This window comes from Cherax quadricarinatus, chromosome 82 (genome assembly GCF_038502225.1).
Source record: "Cherax quadricarinatus isolate ZL_2023a chromosome 82, ASM3850222v1, whole genome shotgun sequence".
Lineage (NCBI taxonomy): Eukaryota > Metazoa > Arthropoda > Malacostraca > Decapoda > Parastacidae > Cherax > Cherax quadricarinatus.
In genome coordinates, this window is record NC_091373.1 from 7,959,609 (window position 1) to 7,985,612 (window position 26,004).

Consider the following 26,004-nt stretch of genomic DNA (forward strand, 5'->3'; position numbering starts at 1 on the left):
CCTCATCATTGTTTCTTTCCCTTTATTGCCTTTGTTCCCTGTATTGCTACTTCTCCGTTCCTTGTATGGCTACTACTTCGTTCCTTGTATGGCTACTGCTTCGTTCCTTGTATGGCTACTGCTTCGTTCCTTGTATGGCTACTGCTTCGTTCCCTGTATGGCTACTGCTTCGTTCCTTGTATGGCTACTGCTTCGTTCCCTGTATGGCTACTGCTTCGTTCCTTGTATGGCTACTGCTTCGTTCCTTGTATGGCTACTGCTTCGTTCCTTGTATGGCTACTGCTTCGTTCCTTGTATGGCTACTGCTTCGTTCCCTGTATGGCTACTGCTTCGTTCCCTGTATGGCTACTGCTTCGTTCCCTGTATGGCTACTGCTTCGTTCCCTGTATGGCTACTGCTCTGGTTGTGGGAGTGGGTGTGGATGTAGCAGGGCATCAAACGGGAGATGAGAGGCAGCATCCCGGAGTAATGCTACCTCTCAGGGAAGGTCATCTTCACACCCTCTTCCCTCGTCTCCCCCTACCTCTCTTATCACCCCTACCTCCTTATCCCTCACACCTCCACCCCACCTCTCACACTCCACCTCCCTCATACTCTTTTCAGATTCTCACTCATAATATTCTGCCTATCCAGTACCTTTGCCATAATTTGCCTCCCTCTTCCGATCTCACCCCCAACACTTCCCCCTCACTTCAGAGAGGGGAAAGTGGGAGGGGAGGAAAGCTAGATTAACTCTTCGGTTTATATAATGACGTTTATGGGAAGTACTTAAGTGTTTGAGTTGGCGGCAGGAGGGGAAGGAAAGAGGCAGAAGTAGTGGGGAGAGAAAGGGGATAGGCCAGAAAAGGAGAGGAGGGAAGAAGAGAAGAGAGGAAAGAAAAAAGCAAGGAGGAAAAAGAGGAAAGAGGATGGAAGAAAGAAGAGAGATGAAAGGGGGAAAGAGGAGAGAGGGAAGGGGGTAAAGGAAGAAAGAGGGAAGGAAGCAGAGGAAGAAAGAATGGGATAGAGAGAGAGAGGGAAGGGTAGATCTGTCATTTCAGCAGAGCTTTCAACACAGGAGGGATGTGGGTGGCGTTACTGCTATGTACGAGGCCAGAATTGTCAAAGTACCACACTTAGATCCACTTCGAGGACAGCGTGAAGCAAGTTTCTATACCACAAGACGGGCAGCCAGCAGCAACTTCAGTCTGGCTGTACCCTTCTCCAGAACATCACTTCATCTGAGATCATATATACCCAGGATGACTCGAGTCTGGAACACATTCGTACAGCATTATGATGTCAACGAGATAAAGTCAGTTGATCAAATTAAAATATTGGCCCACAGATGGCTCCAACTTCATCTTGTTCCCTACTTGTATGTCTCATAACAATAAAAATGCTTTCAAATGAGCTGATGTAGGTAACAGCTCTTAGCTTGTCAATAAAGTTTGGAATCCTTAACCTGTAAATAACTTGTCAATAAAACTAGGGATCCTTAAGCTAATCTTGTCAAACCCTGTAAAAAAAAGTAAAGGAAGAAAGAATAGAAGAGAAGAGAATGAGGAGCTGCTATGGAGAAAGGAGATGACACGAAAAAAGAAGAGAGGAAAGAAGGAAGAGGAGAATAATAGTGAGTACGATGAGGTAGGCACTGACCAGACATAAACAAGACTTAGAAACATCAACACAACAAAACATCAACACAATAAACATTTTAAAAGTAAAACTACTAAATATAGGGAATTTCCCTCAGAAAGAAACTGCAAAGACTGATAAACATTGAGAGCAAACCTTGTGAAGGCAGCCACATGTGAAGGAAGCTGCAGGAATGAAAGACAGGCAGCAGCTGCCAACACTTGCTATGTCAGGAATGTCATATATGTGTAACAACTGCCATGCCGATTGTTACGCTTGTCCACTGCTGGGACAAGTATCTTCACTAGGTGTCAGATCAACCAGGTGATGATGGATATGTGGGGCTCCGTGCCACCAACAGCAAGAGTCTGGTTGACCAGGCAAGCATGAGACAAGCCTGGCCCATGGCCGGGATCCGGGACTAGAAAAACTTTCGGAACTCATTAAAAGGCGTATCAAAGGTAAGTCAGTAATGTCACAAGCATGTATAGGCCATTTATATTACTGGCTACACACAACAAGCAAAACACAGGCGGGAATACCACAAGGTGATAGTGACCCTCTCTGGGTTAAACTGTTCTAATTATCCGGTAGAAGAGTGATAGAGAACGTAAGTTGGAAAGGAGGACAGGAACCTCACACTACTGAGGAAACAGAGATTATGAACGCATGAGAAATTTCCCAAAGAAAGCCAAGATGGCGGTAAAGTAAACATTGTGTCATGAGATCAAAGTAATGTTGTGGTTTATTATGACTGATGGACTGAGCACGTCTGCTCAAGGCTGAGTGACTGATAACCTCAAACTCATTCTCATCTTTCACTGTTCATCTCCGTACCGGACTGAGGAAGCCACTTGTTGGTGAAACGTTTCCACAAGAAAGTGTTGCACAATCATCAAAGTAATATTGATGCAAGACCTGAGGTATGTTCTGCCCAAGGCGTTGGAAGAAAGTGGAATTTATAGCGTAAGTCAGCATGGACTTTAAGATGGTAGACAGACGTGAAGATAATCTGATGAGCATGTGTGATGGTGGCAGACCAGAGGACCTCCCTCACTGACATAAACAAAGAGTCTCTTAGGAGTTGAGGACCGTGAAGTACAAGCAGAGATGATGGCAACTGAACCTGGTGGCCTAAGAATGAAGACCCAGGGGAGACATAGTAATGACGTACACGATACTCCCATTGCCAGAGAGGATACTGCCGGGTAAATGTTTACAAGTTAACTGCCACAGGATGCAATGTGAGGGGGGAGGGAGCTATAAGGAAGGATACAGTGTGAGGGGGGAGTTATGAGGAAGGAGACAGTGTGAGGGAGGCTATAATCATCATTATAATCGTCATCGTCATCATCATTATCATTGTCTCCGCTTCTAAATCCAATATTAGTTATCGTCCTTCATCTTCATTAATCATTGTCAATCTCTTCATCATCAGTAATTATCTTCTTGATTATCTCTCACTGTCATTAATTACCAGTATCTTCATTAATCATTACCGGTGTCTTGTGTTTCACCCTGGCCACAGTGAGCGCGCTCACTCCCTCTTGAATGTGTGGTGAGCACACACCCTGGGAGGAGTGAGTGGAAGGTGTGTGGGAGGTGTGTGTGGGAACGGTAAGTGGGAGGGGTGTGTGAAGGGTAGGTGGGAGGGGTGTGGGAAGACAGTGGGAGGGGTGTGGGAGGGCAATGGGAGGGGTGTGGGAAGGCAGTGGAAGGGGTGTGGGAGGGGTAGGTGGGAGGGGTAAGTGGGAGGGGTGTGGGAAGGCAGTGGTAGGGGTGTCGGAAGGCAGTGGTAGGGGTATGAGAGGGGTAAGTGGGAGGGGTGTGGGAGGGATAGGCGGGAGGGGTAGGTGGGAGGGGTGTGGGAAGGCAGTGGGAGGGAGGATAATGGGGCAGGCGCCCAGGAACATGTATGACATACTTCACATACCGCAAGTTATCTTCATCACCACCCTCCCTTCTCCCTATGTCTGCCTCTCTTCCTCACTCTAATCGCTCTCACTCAGTTTTACTTCCTCATTCTCCCTCGCTCCTTAACTCTACCTCACTCCCACATTCTCAGTCACTCCCCTCACTCTACCTCGATCTTCTTTATCTCCCTCATATACAATTTTACTAGCGTCCTTACTCTCTCAGGTGATCATTGTTCTGGCTTCCTCATAAACTACTTCATTGAAGGTATCGAGCGACCTCAACCAGAAAATGAACGTGAAGCAGTGTAGCACATGTTTTGATAATTATTGTATCTATAGTAAGTGAACTATATATATATATATATATATATATATATATATATATATATATATATATATATATATATATATATATATATATATATATAGTAACAGTAAACTATCCTACACTGTTGCACCTTCAGTTCGATATGGGGTGAGATCAACTAGGCTGTGATGAATATGTGGGTCAGCGGGCCACCAGCAGCAACAGCCTGGTTGACCAGGCAAGCACCAAACGAGCCTGGCCCATGGCCGGGCTCTGGGGGTAGAAAAACTCGAAATTCATAAAAGGTAGCCTGTCTGCAAATGAGTGATGGGCGTTATGATGGAAGGTGTCGTCCCTCACTGCTGTATGTGTCACCACCACTACACCCAACACGCTGCATTGTTTGTAAACATTGTTAAGTGGGCGTGTCAGCTGTTACATCCTCCCCCTCCTCCAATACCCACTCCCTCTCTGTATTCTTCATACACTCCCTGTCTGTATTCCTCATGCACTCCCCTCCCTTCCTCCTGCACTCCCATCTCTTTTCTCAAGCACCCCCTTCCCTTCTTCCTCCGTCTCCCCCCCTCCCCTTCTTCCTCCAGCATTCTCCCACTTCCTTCCTCTAGCACAGCCTCCGCATCCTCCTTTTCTCTTTCCCTTCTCATTTCTCCCATTCCCTGCATTGCAACCCACTCTGTCTCCCATCCACTTCACGGAACTCCTCCGCCTCCACCGGATGAGAGGGAGGGGATTTATTAGGAACTACATTAAAGGTCATTGATCTTTTGATTTCGGATGAGGGGGAGCAAGGAGGAAAGGAGTGTGGGGGAAGTAAGGGGAAGAATGAATGGTAGTCAGCCATGTACTGTATTAAGAGTGGATAAAATAGCTGTTTTTATTGTCTTTGTTCTATCCTTTGCATCCGCAGGATATATATGCGGTGCACAGAAAAAAAAAACTACCGTCCACAGGATAGGTTTAAGGTACATGATAAACTAGCCACTTAGGCGGCAAAATCTAAATCTTACCAAGTCTTAGTCTAAATCTAAATCTTGCCAAGTGCTTACAGAGCGGAGTCTTTAGTATGGATTTTGATGTGATCTGGTGCAGACTTACAGCCTGACTTTTTTTTTTTTTGCCTCATTTAGTCTCGACATGTCTTACTTAGCTCTGCTGCATATTAATTTCTCAGTTATAATGAAACCAAACCCAGCTCTGATACATCACTGCCTCCTCGCCACAAACCTACCAGCTCTGATACAGCACCCAGGTCAGATGCAGAACCTAGGTCAGATACAGCACCTAGGTCAGATACAGCACCCAAGCCAGGTACAGCACCTGTCTCATACCTAGTAGCGATCAGTGAAGAGGCGGGGCCAGGAGCTCGGACTCGACCCCCGCAACCTCAACTAGGTGAGTACAACTAGGTGAGTACAGCATCCACCTCAACTACAACACCCAGGTCAGATACAGCACCCAGGCCAGATACAGCACCTGTCTCATACAACATCCACCTCAGCTACAGCACCCAGGTCAGATACAACACTTAGGTCAGATACAACTCCCACTGCTGAGAATACAAGGGAAGGGTAAAAGAGTACGACAGTGGCTGCTTGAACATGTGGCAGAGTCTTCCTGACAAATCCTTAACCCATTTACCAAGACGAGTGAGCTTACCTCTCTGACCTTCAGGATTACTGCAAGTGGCACCAGTCGTGGTCACAAGCTCGTGGATAAAAGAGGCGGTCCAGACTGCAGGGACGGGGATAGAGGAAAGGAGAGGCTGGACCGGGAGAGAGATGGGGTCAGGTAGAAGAAAAAGTAGCGGACGAGAGGAGAAAATACACAAATAACCCGCACATAGAAAAGGAAAGCTTACTACGACGTTTCGGTCCGACGTGGACATTTTACAAGTCGTTAGTGTAATTTATAAATGGTCCAGGTCAGACCGAAACGTAGTCGTAAGCTTCTCACTCCTATGTGCAGGTTATTTGTGTATTGTTCAGTCACGGTATTGCTCCTCTGTTTTGTTGAGAGGAGAAAACTAAGAGAGGCGAAGGAGCAACTTCGGAGCAGATTTTTTAAAATTTTCACTAAGGGACGGCGTTTTAAAGACATGATTTTTCAGGTCAAATAACTGACACGCCCGATAATGACAGAATTTGTGAGTTATGTGGAATAGACTATCGAAGCATTTTCTGCGAGTGGGTTTTTGAGAGTGAGAGCCACTGGATGAGAGCTATTGGAAGAACAGATATGACAGGAATGAATATTTGTGAATATAACTTTCAATATCGTGTTGGCTGGAAGGTTATTATTTCGCTGACTGGTTTGTGAGGTAGTGAGAGGCTGGAAAAGATCCAAGGTGGCACCTTGAAGTCTGTCTAGTTATTAAAGGGCACGTCAGTTCCCCTGTTTTCTAATATTATGTTATATTTCCACTATAATCTACCTTGTCCATAATTACTATCATATTTGCTTTGTCTGCTTTCGTAAGATGAAGTCCAGGATCTTTCCTTAATTCTTGGTATAACTTAGCAAATCTTTGAGGACATTTGTGTTGCAGATGTCTGAGCAAAGCTCAGACATCTGCAACACAAGGAAACTCACAGGTCTCAAGGTCTCTCATGACACTGTTGTGTTTGGATGATGTCCTCACACACACATACACACACACACACACACACACACACACACACATACACACACACACACACACACACACACACACACACACACACACACATACACACATACACACACACACACACATACACACACATACACACACACACACACACACACACACACACACACACACACACACTCACATATACACACATACACACGCAGCAGCAGGGGGTCACAATTGGAAGCTGAAGACTCAGATGAGTCAGAGGGATGTTAGGAAGTATTTCTTCAGCCACAGAGTTGTCAGGAAGTGGAATAATCTGGCAAGCGATGTAGTGGAGGCAGGAACTATACATAGTTTTAAGACGAGGTATGATAAAGCTCATGGAGCAGAGAGGGGGAGGACCAAGTAGCGGTCAGCGAAGAGGCGGGGCCAGGAACTGAGTCTCGACCCCTGCAACCACAATTAGGTGAGTACATACATTCACACACACATGCACTCTCTCTCTCTCTCTCTCTCTCTCTCTCTCTCTCTCTCTCTCTCTCTCTCTCTCTCTCTCTCTCTCTCTCTCTCTCTCTCTCTCTCTCTCTCTCTCTCTCTCTCTCTCACACACACACACACACACACACACACACACACACATCACTATTATCACGTACAGATCACTGAAGCTTCATGGTACTGTCGTCTTGCAGCTCACCTGAGAGAACGACACGTGAGTGGGTCGTCTGTGAGGTAGCGACGTGACTGTTGATTTACCTGTGAGGTGATTAACACTTGCTGGGCCGTGTTGGTGTGTGCTTTGTGTCTTCCTGAGCTGTGACCGCAAGTGTACCTGTGGCTGGTGACAGGTCTTGACTAAGAGTCTTGACGTGTTTTTTCCTTATTAAGTGACCGCAGAAGGTCACATTAACTGCTTTAAATTCGTGTGATAGCACTCGTTTTAACTATTGGTTTTCATTTTGAGGCATAATATGAGCGTTGCTGTGTCTTGTGTGTATATAACGTGTGTGTGTCTTTGTGTGTGTGTGTGTGTATATATATATATATATATATATATATATATATATATATATATATATATATATATATATATATATATATATATATATATATATATATATATCGTGCCGCATAAGTAAAACTTGCGATTTTGGCTTAAATAACAGCGCTCTTCTTACCGAATAAGGCAAGTGAAAATTTGTGTATGCAATAATTTTGCAAGAATCATTATGAATCTAACGAAAAAAATATATTTCATTGTGTTTGTTTATTATTAAATTTTTGTAAACTTTTCTAAAATACATTTAGTTGGATTAGGCTAAATTTAATTGCGCTTCTTATAATAAGGTTAGGTAAGTTTTCTAATTTTTTTTGGTACAAAATTATTAATTCTTACATTAACATAGATGAAAAAAATATATCTTGTCGGTTTTTCAAACCATTCATCACAATATATCTTTAAAAGTATAAGAGAAAATTTTAGAAAGGACTTAATTTTAAACGAGTTCTTCCTAATTCACCAGTTTTACCCATTCAGCACGACATATATAATGTGTGGCTGTTAGTGCTTATGACTGTATATACTTTGTTGACAAGATCTTGAACTTAATTTTTTTAAAGCCACAGTGGATATCTTCCAGTAGGAAATGAAGGCATCAACTAGTAAGAAAGGAGGACATCAATTAATCCGCAGATTATATATGAAATATCGACGTTTCGGACTGTTTCTGGACCATTACAAAATTGCTTCTTGATAATGGTCCACAACTGGTCCAGGATAGGCCTACATGATGTCAGGTTTGTCACTTAAATTTGTGATTTGTTTTTCTGAATTATTTCAAATCTGATACAGACACGTCTTTTTCTCTATCTTAACTAGCGACAAAAGGGAATTGGAGAAGTGTGGTCGTCCAACCACGTGTGCTTGTAGCCTTCCCACACACGTGGTTGGTCATCCATGCATTGACAACCACGAGTTTATTCGCCGGTTTTCTGGGGCACCAGATTCGTTTGCCACTACGCTGTTGTGTTGTGTTGGCACTGGTATCAAATGTATGATAGGCTCTGGGAGTGTGTTTGCTGGGGGCACCGTTAGTACGTGTTGGTTGAGAGTCATACCCAGTGATCGACTTAAGAGGCGCGTAAGTCTTCTAATAACATGTTCATTTTTTCCACTATAATCTACATTGTCCATAATTACTATCACATTTGCTTTGTCTGTTTCGTAAGGTGAAGTCCAGGATCTTAATTCATGGTGTAACTTAACAATTTTTTGAGGACAATTGTGAAGCTCACACCTCTGCAACACAAATTGTCCTCAGAGATTTGTTAAGTTATACCATGAATTAAGGAAAGATCCTGGACTTCACCTTACGAAACAGACAAAGCAAATGTGATAGTAATTATGGACAAGGTGGATTATGGTGGAAAAAAATTAACATGTTATTAGAAGATGAGGGAACTTATGTGCCTCTTAATCGTGAGAACAGAGGACATGCAAATGTGTCATGTCGCGTTAGTGTGTCATATCGCGTTAGTGTATGTCGCGTTAGTGTGCTAAATCTACTCATCTCTCGTTTTACATAAATTGGGGGAATGTTTGGCTCGCAACCCTCCATCTCCTCCCCATTCATCTCCCCGTCCTCATCCATCTCCATCTCCCCCTCCCCATCCATCTCCCCCTCCCCTCCCCATCCATCTCCCCCTCCCCGTCCATCTCCCCCACTCACACTACCGTTCCTATTTTTATAACGCATGGCACCCTTACGGAACGCCAGAATGGCTTCGTTATTCGTAAACTGTTTTATAATAATTTTGCTGTGTTTTTTTATTTACATCTGTGCTCGTATCATCTCTTGTTTGTATACTTATCCTCTCTTGCTTACTTATTCTTACCTGTACACTTATCCGTGTGTATAACTATAACTTAACCCGTAAGTTTATTTTTACCCAGAATTGTTTCTGGCCTATCTCTAGCTTCCCTCATCCTCACCTCCTTTCCACCCAGTGTAATTACTCCCCCCCCCATCCTTCCTCCCCTCACCTGTCTCGTCTATCAGAGCTAGTTAAGGAATCATGTTAATGACACTGACTGTACCTATTCCACTAATCACTTGGGCCGCTTCACGGATCAATCACAGTGAAAGGAAATTGTCGGAAGCTCTCGGAAAGAAGTCCTCTGCAAACAAGAAGACTGTTGACTTCCCCAGTCACTCTTTTCACTCAGAGAATTCTTCAGAAGTTACTCTTCAATGAGGGTAGGTGGAAGCAGTCTTGATTGATAAGCTTAAGAGTTCTCTAGTCTGTCTTCTTATAAGCTCCACCACTAGGGCTTTCAGTCTTAAAATCACATTTCGTTTAGCAAATTTTTGTTTATAAGTGATTTACCTCTGAAAGGATTCGATATTTCTTCTTTCGAAGCCCAGTTTGAGGCTGTACTATTGTTAACTGTGTGGTCAACGAGGCTGTTGCTGTTAGCAGCCCGGAGGCCTTCATGCCCATCATAACCGGACTGATCTAGCACTTTTTGCAAGTAGTGTGACCTCAGGCCTGGCAGCGAGGATAAGAAAAATTCTCGAAATTGGTCACAATTATTTCCTCTTCTTTAAAGCATAGGTCTAAGAATCCCTCCCTTGTGTTATACTTGGCAATATTCTTCAGTTTCTCTTCTTGAACCTTGTTAAAGGACAGAGGACAGTGTATCTGATGGGTAACCTGTTAGGCGTAGGTAACCACTGATATTCATTGTTGTTAGAGAACACTAAGGCACAATACCGTGACTGGAACAACACACAAATAACCCATAACACATGTTTGGCTTTGTAAATGGTCCAAGTCAGACCGTAACGTCGTCGTAACCTTCTCTCTCCTATGTGCGGGTTATTGTTGTTGGTTCATCTCCGGTGTTACATCACTGAAGAAGTCTGCTATGCAGGCGAAATGTTTCGATGATAAAGGTACTTAAGTGTTACACATGTGTCTTTCTCTTTATTATCTTATGTTCAACGCTAGTTGCCGGAACACCTGTGTTCATGTGTAAGAATATTGCAATGATGTTGAACAGAATTTCAGATTTATTCGTGATATCAAATGCAGATGTTAAATCAAACGTGGAAACACTAAACTAGAAGACAGATTGTAATGTTGTCTAGACACTTGTTCGTGTTATATTATTATTTAGTTGTTATCCGTTCATAAAGCCCTTGAGAGGGACTAGGGGATGAAGTACGAGGTTTTATACCTGGAGATACCTGGAGAGGGTTTCGGGGGTCAACGCCCCCGCGGCTCGGTCTGAGATCAGGCCTCGTGGTGGATCACGGTCATTACTATTTAATAATGTATTTAAGAGAGTGTGTTGCTGTGTGGGTGTTGCTCCGTGTGTGTTGCTCCGTGTGTGTTGCTCCGTGTGTGTTGCTCTGCGTGTGTTGCTCCGTGTGTGTTGCTCTGCGTGTGTTGCTTCGTGTGTGTTGCTCCGTGTGTGTTGCTCTGCGTGTGTTGCTCCGTGTGTGTTGCTCTGCGTGTGTTGCTCCGTGTGTGTTGCTCTGCGTGTGTTGCTCCGCGTGTGTTGCTCCGTGTGTGTTGCTCTGCGTGTGTTGCTCCGTGTGTGTTGCTCTGCGTGTGTTGCTTCGTGTGTGTTGCTCCGTGTGTGTTGCTCCGTGTGTGTTGCTCTGCGTGTGTTGCTTCGTGTGTGTTGCTCCGTGTGTGTTGCTCCGTGTGTGTTGCTCTGCGTGTGTTGCTCCGTGTGTGTTGCTCCGTGTGTGTTGCTCTGCGTGTGTTGCTCCGTGTGTGTTGCTCTGCGTGTGTTGCTCCGTGTGTGTTGCTCTGCGTGTGTTGCTCCGTGTGTGTTGCTCTGCGTGTGTTGCTCCGTGTGTGTTGCTCCGTATGTGTTGCTCTGCGTGTGTTGCTCCGTGTGTGTTGCTCCGTGTGTGTTGCTCCGTATGTGTTGCTCTGCGTGTGTTGCTCCGTGTGTGTTGCTACGTGTGTGTTGCTCTGCGTGTGTTGCTCCGTGTGTGTTGCTCTGCGTGTGTTGCTCTGCGTGTGTTTCCTTGCTTTAAGAGTGAATATAATTGTGTTTATAAATTTAGCTCAAGTGTTCGGAAATTTCACAAGAGTCGCTTTAAGTGGCGAAGGTGGAGGAATGGTGAGTGATGTTACATTAAGTGTATGTAGCTGTGAAGTGTATGTAGCTGTGAAGTGTATGTAGCTGTGAAGTGTATGTAGCTGTGAAGTGTATGTAGCTGTGAAGTGTGTGTAGCTGTGAAGTGTGTGTAGCTGTGAAGTGTGTGTAGCTGTGAAGTGTGTGTAGCTGTGAAGTGTGTGTAGCTGTGAAGTGTATGTAGCTGTGAAGTGTGTGTAGCTGTGAAGTGTATGTAGCTGTGAAGTGTGTGTAGCTGTGAAGTGTGTGTAGCTGTGTAGTGTATGTAGCTGTGAAGTGTATGTAGCTGTGAAGTGTGTGTAGCTGTGAAGTGTATGTAGCTGTGAAGTGTATGTAGCTGTGAAGTGTGTGTAGCTGTGAAGTGTGTGTAGCTGTGTAGTGTATGTAGCTGTGAAGTGTATGTAGCTGTGAAGTGTGTGTAGCTGTGAAGTGTGTGTAGCTGTGTAGTGTATGTAGCTGTGAAGTGTGTGTAGCTGTGTAGTGTATGTAGCTGTGTATGTAGCTGTGAAGTGTGTGTAGCTGTGAAGTGTATGTAGCTGTGAAGTGTGTGTAGCTGTGTAGTGTATGTAGCTGTGAAGTGTATGTAGCTGTGAAGTGTGTGTAGCTGTGAAGTGTATGTAGCTGTGAAGTGTATGTAGCTGTGAAGTGTGTGTAGCTGTGAAGTGTGTGTAGCTGTGAAGTGTGTGTAGCTGTGAAGTGTATGTAGCTGTGAAGTGTGTGTAGCTGTGAAGTGTGTGTAGCTGTGTAGTGTATGTAGCTGTGAAGTGTGTGTAGCTGTGAAGTGTGTGTAGCTGTGAAGTGTGTGTAGCTGTGAAGTGTATGTAGCTGTGAAGTGTGTGTAGCTGTGAAGTGTGTGTAGCTGTGAAGTGTATGTAGCTGTGAAGTGTGTGTAGCTGTGAAGTGTATGTAGCTGTGAAGTGTATGTAGCTGTGAAGTGTGTGTAGCTGTGAAGTGTATGTAGCTGTGAAGTGTGTGTAGCTGTGAAGTGTGTGTAGCTGTGAAGTGTATGTAGCTGTGAAGTGTGTGTAGCTGTGAAGTGTGTGTAGCTGTGAAGTGTATGTAGCTGTGAAGTGTATGTAGCTGTGAAGTGTGTGTAGCTGTGAAGTGTGTGTAGCTGTGAAGTGTATGTAGCTGTGAAGTGTATGTAGCTGTGAAGTGTATGTAGCTGTGAAGTGTGTGTAGCTGTGAAGTGTATGTAGCTGTGAAGTGTGTGTAGCTGTGAAGTGTGTGTAGCTGTGAAGTGTGTGTAGCTGTGTAGTGTGTGTAGCTGTGAAGTGTATGTAGCTGTGAAGTGTGTGGTAGCTGTGAAGTGTGTGTAGCTGTGAAGTGTATATAGCTGTGAAGTGTGTGTAGCTGTGAAGTGTGTGTAGCTGTGAAGTGTGTGTAGCTGTGAAGTGTATGTAGCTGTGAAGTGTGTGTAGCTGTGAAGTGTATATAGCTGTGAAGTGTGTGTAGCTGTGAAGTGTATATAGCTGTGAAGTGTGTGTAGCTGTGAAGTGTGTGTAGCTGTGAAGTGTGTGTAGCTGTGAAGTGTGTGTAGCTGTGTAGTGTGTGTAGCTGTGAAGTGTATGTAGCTGTGAAGTGTATGTAGCTGTGAAGTGTGTGTAGCTGTGAAGTGTATGTAGCTGTGAAGTGTGTGTGTGTGTGTGTGTGTGTGTGTGTGTGTGTGTGTGTGTGTGTGTGTAGTTCTGCAGTGTGTGTAGGTTTGAAGTGTGTGTAACTGTGAAGTGTGTGTAGCTCTGAAGTGTGTGCAGCTCTGAAGTGTGTGTAGCTGTGTAGTGTGTGTAGCTGTGAAGTGTATGTAGCTGTGAAGTGTATGTAGCTGTGAAGTGTGTGTAGCTGTGAAGTGTATGTAGCTGTGAAGTGTGTGTGTGTGTGTGTGTGTAGTTCTGCAGTGTGTGTAAGTTTGAAGTGTGTGTAACTGTGAAGTGTGTGTAGCTCTGAAGTGTGTGCAGCTCTGAAGTGTGTGTAACTGTGAAGTGTGTGTAGCTCTGAAGTGTGTGCAGCTCTGAAGTGCTTAAGTGATACTGATAATTGGTATGACTAGCGGGGAGTAATGTGATCAATTGGTTTATATTTTTTAAAGTCTGTCATTGTGGCTGCGTGTCGCTTATACACCACCAGTCAGAATGCTTCAGTTCTTTAAATAGAGATTAAACACTGAGAGATACACACATCTCGGTATATATATGCTGAGAGGTACACACCTCTTAGTATACAGTATACGTACGAGTATGGCTCTGCTCCAGACCCATACTCGTACCACGAACTGCAAAAAATCTATCAAATGCCTTAAATATTCTATGGAGAACAAATCTATACTGATCATTCCATAGTAGTTAACCACAACCTCCAGAAAAACCCTCACTAGTGAATGTGAGTGTGTTTCATCATTATTATGTATGAGGAAGCTCTAAATCCACAGGAGTCATACAGTGCTTAGGAAGTGAGAGGTACTCAGGTTTAATCCAAGGAAGGGGAGGGGAGCTGGAGCGCGTGCGTGAGTGTTGAGAGCGAGAGGTGAGGGAGGCTGCCTAGGGAGCGCTCCAGTCGACTCACATCAGCGGTGGTGGATGCATGTCACACACTGCTCCAGCGTGCCCCACCACCACCACCAACCATGACCATCAACACCTGCACGCCCCCAACACCGCCCCTCACGCCCCACTCCATCACTTGCCCGTGTATGGGCAAACACATCTGTGCTGAGTGTTAAGGAAGCACCTGCTGCACTACACAGGTGTTGACAGTCACAGGACCACTGTAGGACTTCCAGGACTTGTCTTTGCGAACAGATGGAGCGTCCGCAAAGGTTTTGAGTGGGTTAAGCCAGGAGGCTGCGTTTGTGTCCCATGTGAGGACACTTACAGCAGGTTTCAAGCTCTTATTCTAGTCAGCTCCAGCGAGGGATATCCATAGGCGTGGGCACCCACACACCAGTCTACGCCCACACGCCCATCTACCCCCCTCTTCCCTCTAGTCAACATCCAAATCGCGAGTGTTATTCTAGTCCTGTGAACTGCCCCGTGTGGAACTGTGATTAATACTACTGACAGTGACTGGGGCTCATCGTGGTCCTTGCAGTGATAGCAGTGTATCTGAGGGATCAAGAAAGATTCGCCATTAGTTGTAAAAACTGTAAATGATCCAGGGTGTTGCAGTACTTTTAGCAGGGTGTACATGTGCTCTTGACTACTATCTACGTGTACTCTCGACTACAGCCTACGTGTACTACTAGTGTGTGTGCGTGTACCACTAGTGTATACATATACTGCTGGTGCAGCGTCGTGAGTGAACTTGAGGTATCGTGTACGCGAGAAGTGTGAAGATGAAGTACGGTGATAACTTCGTGCGCTCTATGCGTCGGTCACTACGTATCAAGAAGAGTAAGAGTGTCACCATCACCAACAACAACACCATCAAGAGAAAGTCAGGTGGGTACTCACTGCGTTTACTTATTGCGCTTACTTGTACTTACACGTCTGAGTTTGCTTTCCTGTACTTGCCGACTTGTCTATGCTGAAAGGGCCTCTGGAGGGAGGATCCTTGACGCTAAGGGACTCTTGATCCAAGGGCTTGGACCTGGCCTCCCCTGCCTAGCATCGAGTCCGACTGCCTCCCATTATCCCAAATGCTCAAAAAATCATGTGGTGATACTGACAAGATGGAAGATGACACTTTCATATACAGTTTCGCCACAAGTGGCGAAACGTTTCCTATAAATATCGTGAACTGTACGTAAGTGTCTTTCTTCCAAGGACTGTATGACCCCTATGAGTTTAGAGCGCCCGTAAAAATTTGCTGGGGGGTCGAATATCTGATTCTGACCTCCAGCCTCTTGATGTGCGCCGTCCTGTATGTACACGTATGGCACACAATGCCGTCAAGATGAGGAGTTAGACACATGTGCAACATCTGGGTATCTTTATTGTAGATATTTCGCCCTCCAGTGGCTTTATCAATACAAATTCAAGGACATAATGGGAAGACTGTAGAACTTCATACTAAAGACAAGGTAATCAGTCCCTCAGCCTAGGTCAGCGTAGACTATTGTACCGTAGTCTTCAAGACTACCGTTTGATAAAGTCACTGGATGGCGAAACGTCTACAATAAAGATACAAAGATGTTGAAAATGTGTATGATTCTTCGTCGACCCGTATGTCTGGTTTATAACCTCTTGGGCTTTACCATACGTCTTCTTGAAACCGTGTGTTGAGTTCCCGACCCTAGTTCCTTATCCTGACACCTGACCTGTATCTTCAGCTGCCCCAGTTCCTTGTCCTCGCAATACACTCATCAATCCCTGTCTGCCCTTTCTAATGATTTTAGTATTTGTTTCCGTATTAATCATGTTTCCTCTAGTCTTTCCTCAGCCTTCCTCAAAGTGGATTCTTCTCAGCGCTTGGACTACTCTGGCTGCAAATCTTTGACTATTTCGAGTTTCGGTACTGATAAGATCTTCACACTGAGTACTGTATATACTCAGTGATGAGCCTGACGTACGTCCTTTATAATGGCCTGGAGGATTCTTTGTTGAGTTTCCTGACTGATTTTCTTACATTTGTTCAAGATTGAACTCCAGCAGCCACTTGTAACAATATAGTAATAATATCTTTATTTCTACAAGTACATGTACTTGTATGATAATTGTACACAAGCGCCTGGTGACAGACCGGGCCGCGGGGGCGTTGATCCCCGAAACTTTCTCTCTCTTTCTCTCTTTCTCTCTCTCTTTCTCTCTCTCTTTCTCTCTCTCTTTCTCTCTCTCTTTCTCTCTCTCTTTCTCTCTCTCTTTCTCTCTCTCTCTCTCCAGGTATACTCCAGGCATGTGTTCCTTTACCTAAATAAGCTTATTTATTTACTTACACTTATAGGAAGACTACTGTAGCCTGTCCAGGTGTTGTTGGGTCTTGTCTCTCTCCTTCCTTAATTCTATCCTAACATTACTTTTACATAACCACCAGATAATAAAATATTAGAGGATGGAAAAAGAGGAGGAAACATTATTAATGATGGTTGAGAATGGCATAGCGAAAAATTTGGCGGCACACAGACACACACACACACACACACACACACACACACACACACACACACACACACCCATACGTAGGATTCAGTCCCTTCTGGCAAGTTATTTACATATCTTAGGAACAGTAACGGTCTTGACACTGATCCTTGTGGGACCCCCTCGTTGTTCTCTCCCATTCTGATTTTCCTACTAAGTATTGTATTAAGACTATTATTGATGCTACTAATACGGATTTTATTGTTTTATATGCAGTGAAATCAATATGGTTTTATTAGCCCTCCAGCTTATTTTCTCTCTCTCTCTCTCTCTCTCTCTCTCTCTCTCTCTCTCTCTCTGTATCGGCTTTTACCATACTCGGTACTTCATCTAATTCCATTTCACTAATTATTTTTCATTTGCTTTCCTGTGAACCGTCACCCCTGTCTCTCCTGTGTTTAATATCTTCCCCGTCACCTTTTTTATTCCTTCGCCTCTTATTCATGCACCCTCCTCCTCCTCCTCCTCCTCCTCCTCCTCCTCCTCCTCCTCCTCCTCCTCCTCCTCCTCCTCTTCCTCCTCTTCCTCCTCCTCTTCCTCCTCCTTCTCCTCCTCCTCTTCCTCCTCCTCCTCCTCCTCCTCCTCTTAGCCTCTTCAGTGAACAGACTATAAGAGGAGGTCAGAGGGTCTCCTGAACGTGTCTGTCCAAGGTTAATTGTACCGCTTAACTTGCCTGCCCAAGGGAAGCGGATGTTAATATCCTCGTGTAAGGTGAAGCAGCCACCTGTCTGGCTCCACGTGTGTGTGTGTGTGTGTGTGTGTGTGTTGTAGGTGGGCGAGGGGGCGCAGTAAACAAGTGGGGGGGGGCACCAGGGGAAGGAAGTAGTGGACGCAAACTCCATACATGTATTGAAATGTAAATAACTGGGAACCCCTGGGGTTAAGGATGCACCACAGGTGATATTCTCTCTCTCTCTCTCTCTCTCTCTCTCTATCAGCACATTAAAGCAATCTTTCCTTTACTCTATATAGACAGCATAATAACCGGACGTCCACAACAATGTTCTTTGCCGTGATGTTCCATTCCTGTGTAGCTGTAAAATGTAGCGTCGATGATGCTGTTGTAAAATAAAGCATTTTTGTTGTTGCTGCTGTAAAAGTTGTGGGTGTTTGTGGTACTGTTGTGGTTTCTCGACAGCTTTGTTGTTGTGGTTGTAAACCAGAATCTTTTTGTGTGCGTGTCAGGTAGTGTTAGTGGTGTCGTTACGTACACACACACTGGTGCCATGTCAGTTCATCTCCCTTCCTGGTGCCACCTTTAGGGTGATGAGATGAGAAAGGAAGTCAGTTATACCGCGGCTTGCTGTGAGCGACCTGGCCTCAGAGACCTGTATACAACCTTCATCCTCTCTCCTTGTACAGCTCTTGAAAGATGTTGGTGCTCCCATAGGTCCACGCCTTGTGCAGGTTCTCATAGGCTCTTAATGCTTCACAAGCAGACATCTTGCACAGGACTTCCAAGCTGTTGTGCTCCTAAAGTCGGTGCAATTGAGCGTCCACGGTGATCGAGTCCATCCTGGCTACCACGTGTGTGGGTGAGTGAAGAGACGGTGGAATCTTGCCTCGCGTATTACATTTGTCATAAAGATATTTTTAAACATTTAGTGGGTGTAGCACTGTGTGTGTGTGTGTGTGTGTGTGTGTGTGTGCTTAGTTGAGCTCCAGCATTTGGTCCTATATATTAAATTTGTGTCCTAACTGGTTGACATCTATCATGTACATTGTCGGCAGTGCAGATAAATTTAAAACATCATATCTAGTGACAGTACTCATTAAAGCTGCAATTAACCTATACACTAATATCAAGAATAGTTTAGTCTTTGAAACTGGGATAAAACTTTGTTTATATACCTTTATACAGTAAGAAATCTACCTATCGAAGTATATATATATACACACACCTTTGTATACACAGATATTTATTTGTACACATAGATATATAGTCCTCAATATATATATATATATATATATATATATATATATATATATATATATATATATATATATATATATATATATATATATATATATATATATATATATGTCGTAGTATATAGAAATGTTTTCACATTTGCTGCTAACCTTAACCCCAAGACATTTTCTTTACTTCCTGCCCTTGACAGTCATCCGGATAAGACGATGTGGCGTGTGTCTTGCCATTTTCTGAGGCGCGTTATGTAAAGACCAATCACATCATGGCTTCCTCCAGCTAATGTGAAAGCTGTTCCATGATTGGTGCTTGAGTGAGACTTGAAAGATCTGTGTTTGTGGTTGGCAGTGCTGAAGTGTTTTTATCGGTTTGCCCGTGAATGGTGAACGGGTTAAAACACTCACCCAGAATTATTAGATTTTAAACACATGTGCAACAGTTGGGTATCTTTATTGTTGGAACGTTTCACCTACACAATAGGCTTCGTCAGTCAAATACAGAGGCAGCAGGTGTAGTAGTGGTGAAATAAAGATGATGTAATCAGTCCATCAACCTTGGAGATATGGACTGATTACATCATCTCCATATCACTACTACACCTGCTGCCTCAGTATTTGACTGAAGAAGTCTTCTGTGTAGGCGAAATTTTTCGACAACAAAGATACCCAATTGTTGCACATGTGTCTTAATCATCGATTTCTAGATATTTTATACCATTTCCAACATGAATTGAAAAGTCACTGATTAAGGAAACGTTTTCAGTTAGAGACTCCAGTCATGTTCATGTGTAAGTCCTCAGCTTTTTCCAAGATGTTGAGGTTAAACTAATTTTAATTTGTTTTACCTGCCTCTTCTTCCCTTCCTTTCGTCCAGCTTCCCTGGACTGGTCCTCCAGCTTCCCTGGACTGGTCCTCCAGCCTCCCTGGACTCGTCCTCCAGCTTCCCTGGACTGGTCCTCCAGCCTCCCTGGACTGGTCCTCCAGCCTCCCTGGACTGGTCCTCCAGCTTCCCTGGACTGGTCCTCCAGCCTCCCTGGACTGGTCCTCCAGCCTCCCTGGACTGGTCCTCCAGCTTCCCTGGACTGGTCCTCCAGCCTCCCTGGACTCGTCCTCCAGCTTCCCTGGACTGGTCCTCCAGCCTCCCTGGACTGGTCCTCCAGCCTCCCTGGACTGGTCCTCCAGCCTCCCTGGACTGGTCCTCCAGCCTCCCTGGACTGGTCCTCCAGCTTCCCTGGACTGGTCCTCCAGCCTCCCTGGACTGGTCCTCCAGCCTCCCTGGACTGGTCCTCCAGCTTCCCTGGACTGGTCCTCCAGCCTCCCTGGACTGGTCCTCCAGCTTCCCTGGACTGGTCCTCCAGCCTCCCTGGACTCGTCCTCCAGCTTCCCTGGACTGGTCCTCCAGCCTCCCTGGACTGGTCCTCCAGCCTCCCTGGACTGGTCCTCCACCCTCCCTGGACTGGTCCTCCACCCTCCCTGGACTGGTCCTCCAGCCTCCCTGGACTGGTCCTCCAGCCTCCCTGGACTGGTCCTCCAGCCTCCCTGGACTGGTCCTCCAGCCTCCCTGGACTGGTCCTCCAGCCTCTCTGGACTGGTCCTCCAGCCTCCCTGGACTGGTCGTCCGGCCTCCCTGGACTGGTCCTCCAGCTTCCCTGGACTGGTCCTCCAGTCTCCCTGGACTGGTCCTCCAGTCTCCCTGGACTGGTCCTCCAGCTTCCCTGGACTGGTCCTCCAGCTTCCCTGGACTGGTCCTCCAGCTTCCCTGGACTGGTCCTCCTGCCTTCCTGTGAGAGATTCGGTCACCATTTGATGACATTTAGACATCTGTTGTGTTGTTGTTATGATCTTGGTGTTTTTATTAGCTGGGTCTTATTTTTAAGAAGCTTGGTGTTGTGTTTTTGTGATTTAAATAATTTATATATATATATATATTTTTTGTTTCTGTGCTCTTGTGCAAGATTGTTGTTGTAATTTTAATTGTTGCGTCATATCTAACAAGTGAAATAGGACTTGCGCGCGCGCACACACACACACACGTGTATGTCCTACGAGGAGAGGTTAAGGGAAATCAACCTGACGACACTGGAGGACAGGAGAGATAGGGGGGACATGATAACGACATACAAAATACTGAGAGGAATTGACAAGGTGGACAAAGACAGGATGTTCCAGAGACTGGACACAGTAACAAGGGGACACAGTTGGAAGTTGAAGACACAGATGAATCACAGGGATGTTAGGAAGTATTTCTTCAGTCACAGAGTAGTCAGTAAGTGGAATAGTTTGGGAAGCGATGTAGTGGAGGCAGAATCCATACATAGCTTTAAGCAGAGGTATGATAAAGCTCACGGTTCAGGGAGAGTGACCTAGTAGCGATCAGTGAAGAGGCGGGGCCAGGAGCTAGGACTCGACCCCCGCAACCTCAACTAGGTGAGTACAACTAGGTGAGTACACGCGCGCACGCACACACACACACACACACACACACACACACACACACACACACACACACACACACACACACACACACACACACACACACACACACACACACACACACACACACACACACACACACACACACACACACACACACACACACAAACACACACAATGTTGACTTGCCTTCTATTTTGTCGGTCTTAAGTTTATCGTACAGTTTCGATCTGTGGTGCCAGCGTGGGGACCTACAGCCTCGGTGCCAGCGTGGGGACCTACAGCCTCGGTGCCAGCGTGGGGACCTACAGCCTCGGTGCCAGCGTGGGGACCTACAGCCTCGGTGCCAGCGTGGGGACCTACAGCCTCGGTGCCAGCGTGGGGACCCACAGCCTCGGTGCCAGCGTGGGGACCCACAGCCTCGGTGCCAGCGTGGGGACCCACAGCCTCGGTGCCAGCGTGGGGACCCACAGCCTCGGTGCCAGCGTGGGGACCTACAGCCTCGGTGCCAGCGTGGGGACCTACAGCCTCGGTGCCAGCGTGGGGACCTACAGCCTCGGTGCCAGCGTGGGAACCCACAGCCTCGGTGCCAGCGTGGGGACCCACAGCCTCGGTGCCAGCGTGGGGACCAACAGCCTCGGTGCCAGCGTGGGGGACCTACAGCCTCGGTGCCAGCATGGGGACCACAGCCTCGGTGCCAGCGTGGGGACCCACAGCCTCGGTGCCAGCGTGGGGACCCACAGCCTCGGTGCCAGCGTGGGGACCCACAGCCTCGGTGCCAGCGTGGGGACCCACAGCCTCGGTGCCAGGCGTGGGGACCCACAGCCTCGGTGCCAGCGTGGGGACCCACAGCCTCGGTGCCAGCATGGGGACCCACAGCCTCGGTGCCAGCGTGGGGACCCACAGCCTCGGTGCCAGCGTGGGGACCCACAGCCTCGGTGCCAGCGTGGGGACCCACAGCCTCGGTGCCAGCGTGGGGACCCACAGCCTCGGTGCCAGCGTGGGGACCTACAGCCTCGGTGCCAGCATGGGGACCCACAGCCTCGGTGCCAGCGTGGGGACCCACAGCCTCGGTGCCAGCGTGGGGACCCACAGCCTCGGTGCCAGCGTGGGGACCCACAGCCTCGGTGCCAGCGTGGGGACCCACAGCCTCGGTGCCAGCGTGGGGACCCACAGCCTCGGAGTAGATAAGACCTCGAGGAAAAATATTTGAAGCTTCTTCTCGAGACTGAATATTCTACGTCTCCTACCAACCCATCGTTTGTAACTGCACGTGTGTGTACACTTGATTATGTAACATGGTACACATGGTGTAACATGTACATTGATGGTGCAATGATGGTTCGTGTGTAACACATCAGTTAAAGGAACACACAGATGTGCTTTGTCACTGTTAACTTATATTTCTGTATAATTTAGGCTGAGAGCAGTGGCAGAGAGAGAGAGAGAGAGAGAGAGAGAGAGAGAGAGAGAGAGAGAGAGAGAGAGAGAGAGAGAGAGAGAGAGAGAGAGAGAGAGAGAGAGAGAGAGAGAGAGAGAGAGAGAGAGAGAGAGAGAGTATATTCTTAGGATGACTCGAGTCTGGAACATGTTCGTATATAGCATAATGATATCCACGAAATAAGTCAGATGATCAAATGAAATCGCTGGCTCACAGATGACTCCAACTTCATCCTGTTTCATATTTGTTTCATAACAATAAAAAGGCTTTCAAATGAGCTGATGTAGGTAACAGCTCTTAGCTTGTAAATAAAGTTAGGAACCTTAATTAACCTAACCTTGTAATGCCATGTGTAAAAAAAAAACGGAGAGAGAAAGAGACGGAGACATAGTTTTACAGACAATATAGTTTAAGGTAATACGGTTTACGGTTTTAACGTGTTGTTATGAGGGAAGACGTGTGATGGTGTTGTTGTGAGAGTAATATAGTGAGGAGGGAGTTATAGTGCAACAGCCGCCGCCATGGCCACGTGGGCTGGACGGAAAAGGATAGTGGTGGTGGTGGAGGAACAAGGTAGAATATTCCAAGAAGAGGGATGGGGAAGGGGTGTGTTGGGACGTGGGGTTGGAGCTTGGGATAATAGAGAGGGGAGGGAGGGAGTGAGGGAGACAAGAGTCAGGGATGGTACCATATATATATATATATATATATATATATATATATATATATATATATATATATATATATATATATATATATATATATATATATATATATATATATGGAGGCACCACCTCTGGAACTGTCCTGGGGACCTTGTGTGTGTCTGTGTGCACATGCACACACACACACACAATGTTTACAGGCTCTTAGTGTTTTGTTGTGTTTTCTTCTATTTTGAGTCTCATCTCCTGACCCCCGTCTCTCAACTTGCCTCTTGCCAGATTCACACTTTCCTAGCCTCGTGGGTCCTATCGTGCCTGCTCTTGAAACTATGTATGGAGCCTGCACTTCTTGACCACCGAAGCAGAAGAAATACTGATATCGCTGTGGCACAGGTGTGTGTTTAAATTCCAGCTGTGTTTCTGAATACCTGTTTCCCGCCTCTCATTCAGCTGACTGCCCAGGGGCACTGGGCAGTCACCAGCAACAGCCTGCTTGACCGTGCAAGCGCCAGACAAGTCTGCCCCCCAGGGCTGGGGTGCAGGAATAGAAAAACTCTACTTTTGATGGGTTGCGAGAGAGAGAGGGAGAGAGGAGGCAGGAGGCAGGAGGCAGGTAAGAAGGTGGTTCAGGAGAGGATGAAGAGTTTCCGGGATGATGATGGGAGCGAGTCTGAAAGAAACATGTGAAGAAAGGACGCTTGCAGGTGTTGAAAGGGGGCAGATGAAAGAGGTAGCAACGTTTGTAGATGATGGATAGGAAGAAGGAGATAACGAGAAGATGGGGAGAAGAGGTAGGAGATAAACATGTGGACGGATGTTCTCTCTCTGGGGACGTGGATCAAACATAAATGTGATGGGTACGTGTTTACAGTTTAATGGTCACGAAAGGGGAAAGTAGGAAGAGTGATGGAAAAGTAGGAAAAGCTTGAAAGGTGGGGAAGGACGAATTTAGTGATCCTGGATTACCTGGAGGTTATTCCGGGGATCAACGCCCCCGCGGCCCGGTCCATGACCAGGCCTCCCGATGGATCAGGGCCTGATCAACCAGGCTGTTACTGCTGGCCGCACGCAGTCCGACGTATGAGCCACAGCCCGGCTGATCCGGCACTGACTTTAGGTATCTGTCCAGCTCTCTCTTGAAGGCAGCCAGGGGTTTATTGGCAATTCCCCTAATGCTTGATGGGAGGCTGTTGAACAGTTTTGGGCCCCGGACACTTATGGTGTTTTCTCTTAGTGTACCAATGGCGCCCCTACTTTTTATTGGCGGCATTTTGCATCGCCTGCCCAGTCTTTTACTTTCGTAGGGAGTGATTTCTGTGTGCAGATTTGGGACCATTCCGTATAGGCCAGTGGCACTAATCTGTGTGGCTCAGTGGCACTCATTCTGTGTGTCTGTCTACACACTGTACATCTCAGCTACCAATACTTCATCCACCAGTACCTGATCCATCAGTCCTTGATCCACCAGTACTTGATCCACCAGTACTTGACCCACAAGTACTTGATCCACCAGTACTTTATCCATCAATTCATTATCCACCAGTACTGGATCCACTAGTACTTGATCCACCAGTACTTGATCCACCAGTATGGATCTACCAGTACTTGATTCACCAGTACTTGATCCACCAGTAGTGGATCCACCAGTATGGATCTACCAGTACTTGATCCACCAGTACTGGATCCACCAGTACTTGATCCATATTTGTCTCAACTCCATCTCTGGCTCTTGCAGTGTTCGTTAATATTTCTGTTTTCTAATTGCGGAAAATGTTATGCGTTAAATTGTGAAGAAAGAAGTAGAAAGTGAGGGGAAGGAGGGGGGAAGCTGGGAAGAGGAGAAAGGAAGAAAGGGTGGGTAGGAGCCGAAGAAAAAAATGAAGGGGTAAACGGGAGGTAGTGGAGGGGGGGGGGTTAAGAGTATAGGAAGATGGAAGTGCTTTATAACTGACCATGTTAAGAGAGAAGTGATGTTTGGGTTTATTATCCACCGTGAAGAAAGTATTTTGGGGACTGCATTTAAAACCCTTCTAAGAATCAGCCTCGGAGTCTTCCAGGGAGCATCCGAAGGTTCCTCTTGTCAACATATGAATCCTTCTGAAAGCCTCAAGGTTCTTTTCACATATATCTGGGTCCTTAGAAAGCCTCTGATATCTTTTAGAAACATCTGGGTCTTTCTGAAAGCCTCTTGTTACCTTTTGCCAACATCTAGGTCTTTCCGAAAGTTTTTTTAAGTCTTCCCTACATCGAATTTTATCTCATGCAATTTAACAACATACATGAAAATAATGGATGTTACCAGTAATCTACTTCAGAGATGTGCTAAGACTCCAGATGGTAGCGTCTCCATGTGCTCCCTCCTCTCCAGTTAAGGAAACTAACCAAAAAAAAAGGTACTTGTGCTGATCCTCGCAGAAGAGGCTGCGGGTGTCTGGCCTGGGTCGTGTGCTCCGGCCCGGCGCTCCACACGGCTGGGAAGCGTTTTAGTGAAATCGTTATGTCACACTGGCTGACGTACCCAAGCCGCCGCCACCACCACCACTACCAGCAGCGGGAGACGAGGAGGGCAGGAAGGGCTGGCTGGTGATCTGGTAGTGGGTTGGGATGGTGTCTTGCGGTGGTCCCGTGGTCTGTATACAAGCACTGTGTGGCATGCGAGGCCATGTTTTCTGGCTTCATGGGTTTTTCTTCTCATGACAAGTAAGTAGGTACCTGGGTGTTAGTCGACTGATGTGGGTCGCATCCTGGGGGACAAGATTGAAGGAGCCACAATGAAAATAAGACAGTCCACAATATGCACTGAATTTCTTGGGTTATCCTGGGTGGCTAATCCTCCC

General features: G+C 46.2%; 1 protein-coding gene across 2 annotated transcripts in view; it reads left to right on the top strand.

Annotated features, from left to right (window-relative positions):
• CenG1A (Centaurin gamma 1A) overlaps window positions 1-26,004 on the top strand; it is a 675,383-nt gene that overhangs the window by 393,274 nt on the left and 256,105 nt on the right. Inside the window, exon 1 of one of the 2 annotated variants that reach the window (XM_053797288.2) lies at window positions 14,170-15,064. The exons of the other annotated variant lie outside the window; for it this stretch is intronic. Within the exon in view, the coding sequence (XP_053653263.1) occupies window positions 14,959-15,064 (106 nt within the window). The 5' untranslated portion in view covers window positions 14,170-14,958. Of the gene's footprint in view, window positions 1-14,169; window positions 15,065-26,004 lie in introns of those variants that run through there. 2 annotated transcript variants of the gene reach the window in all.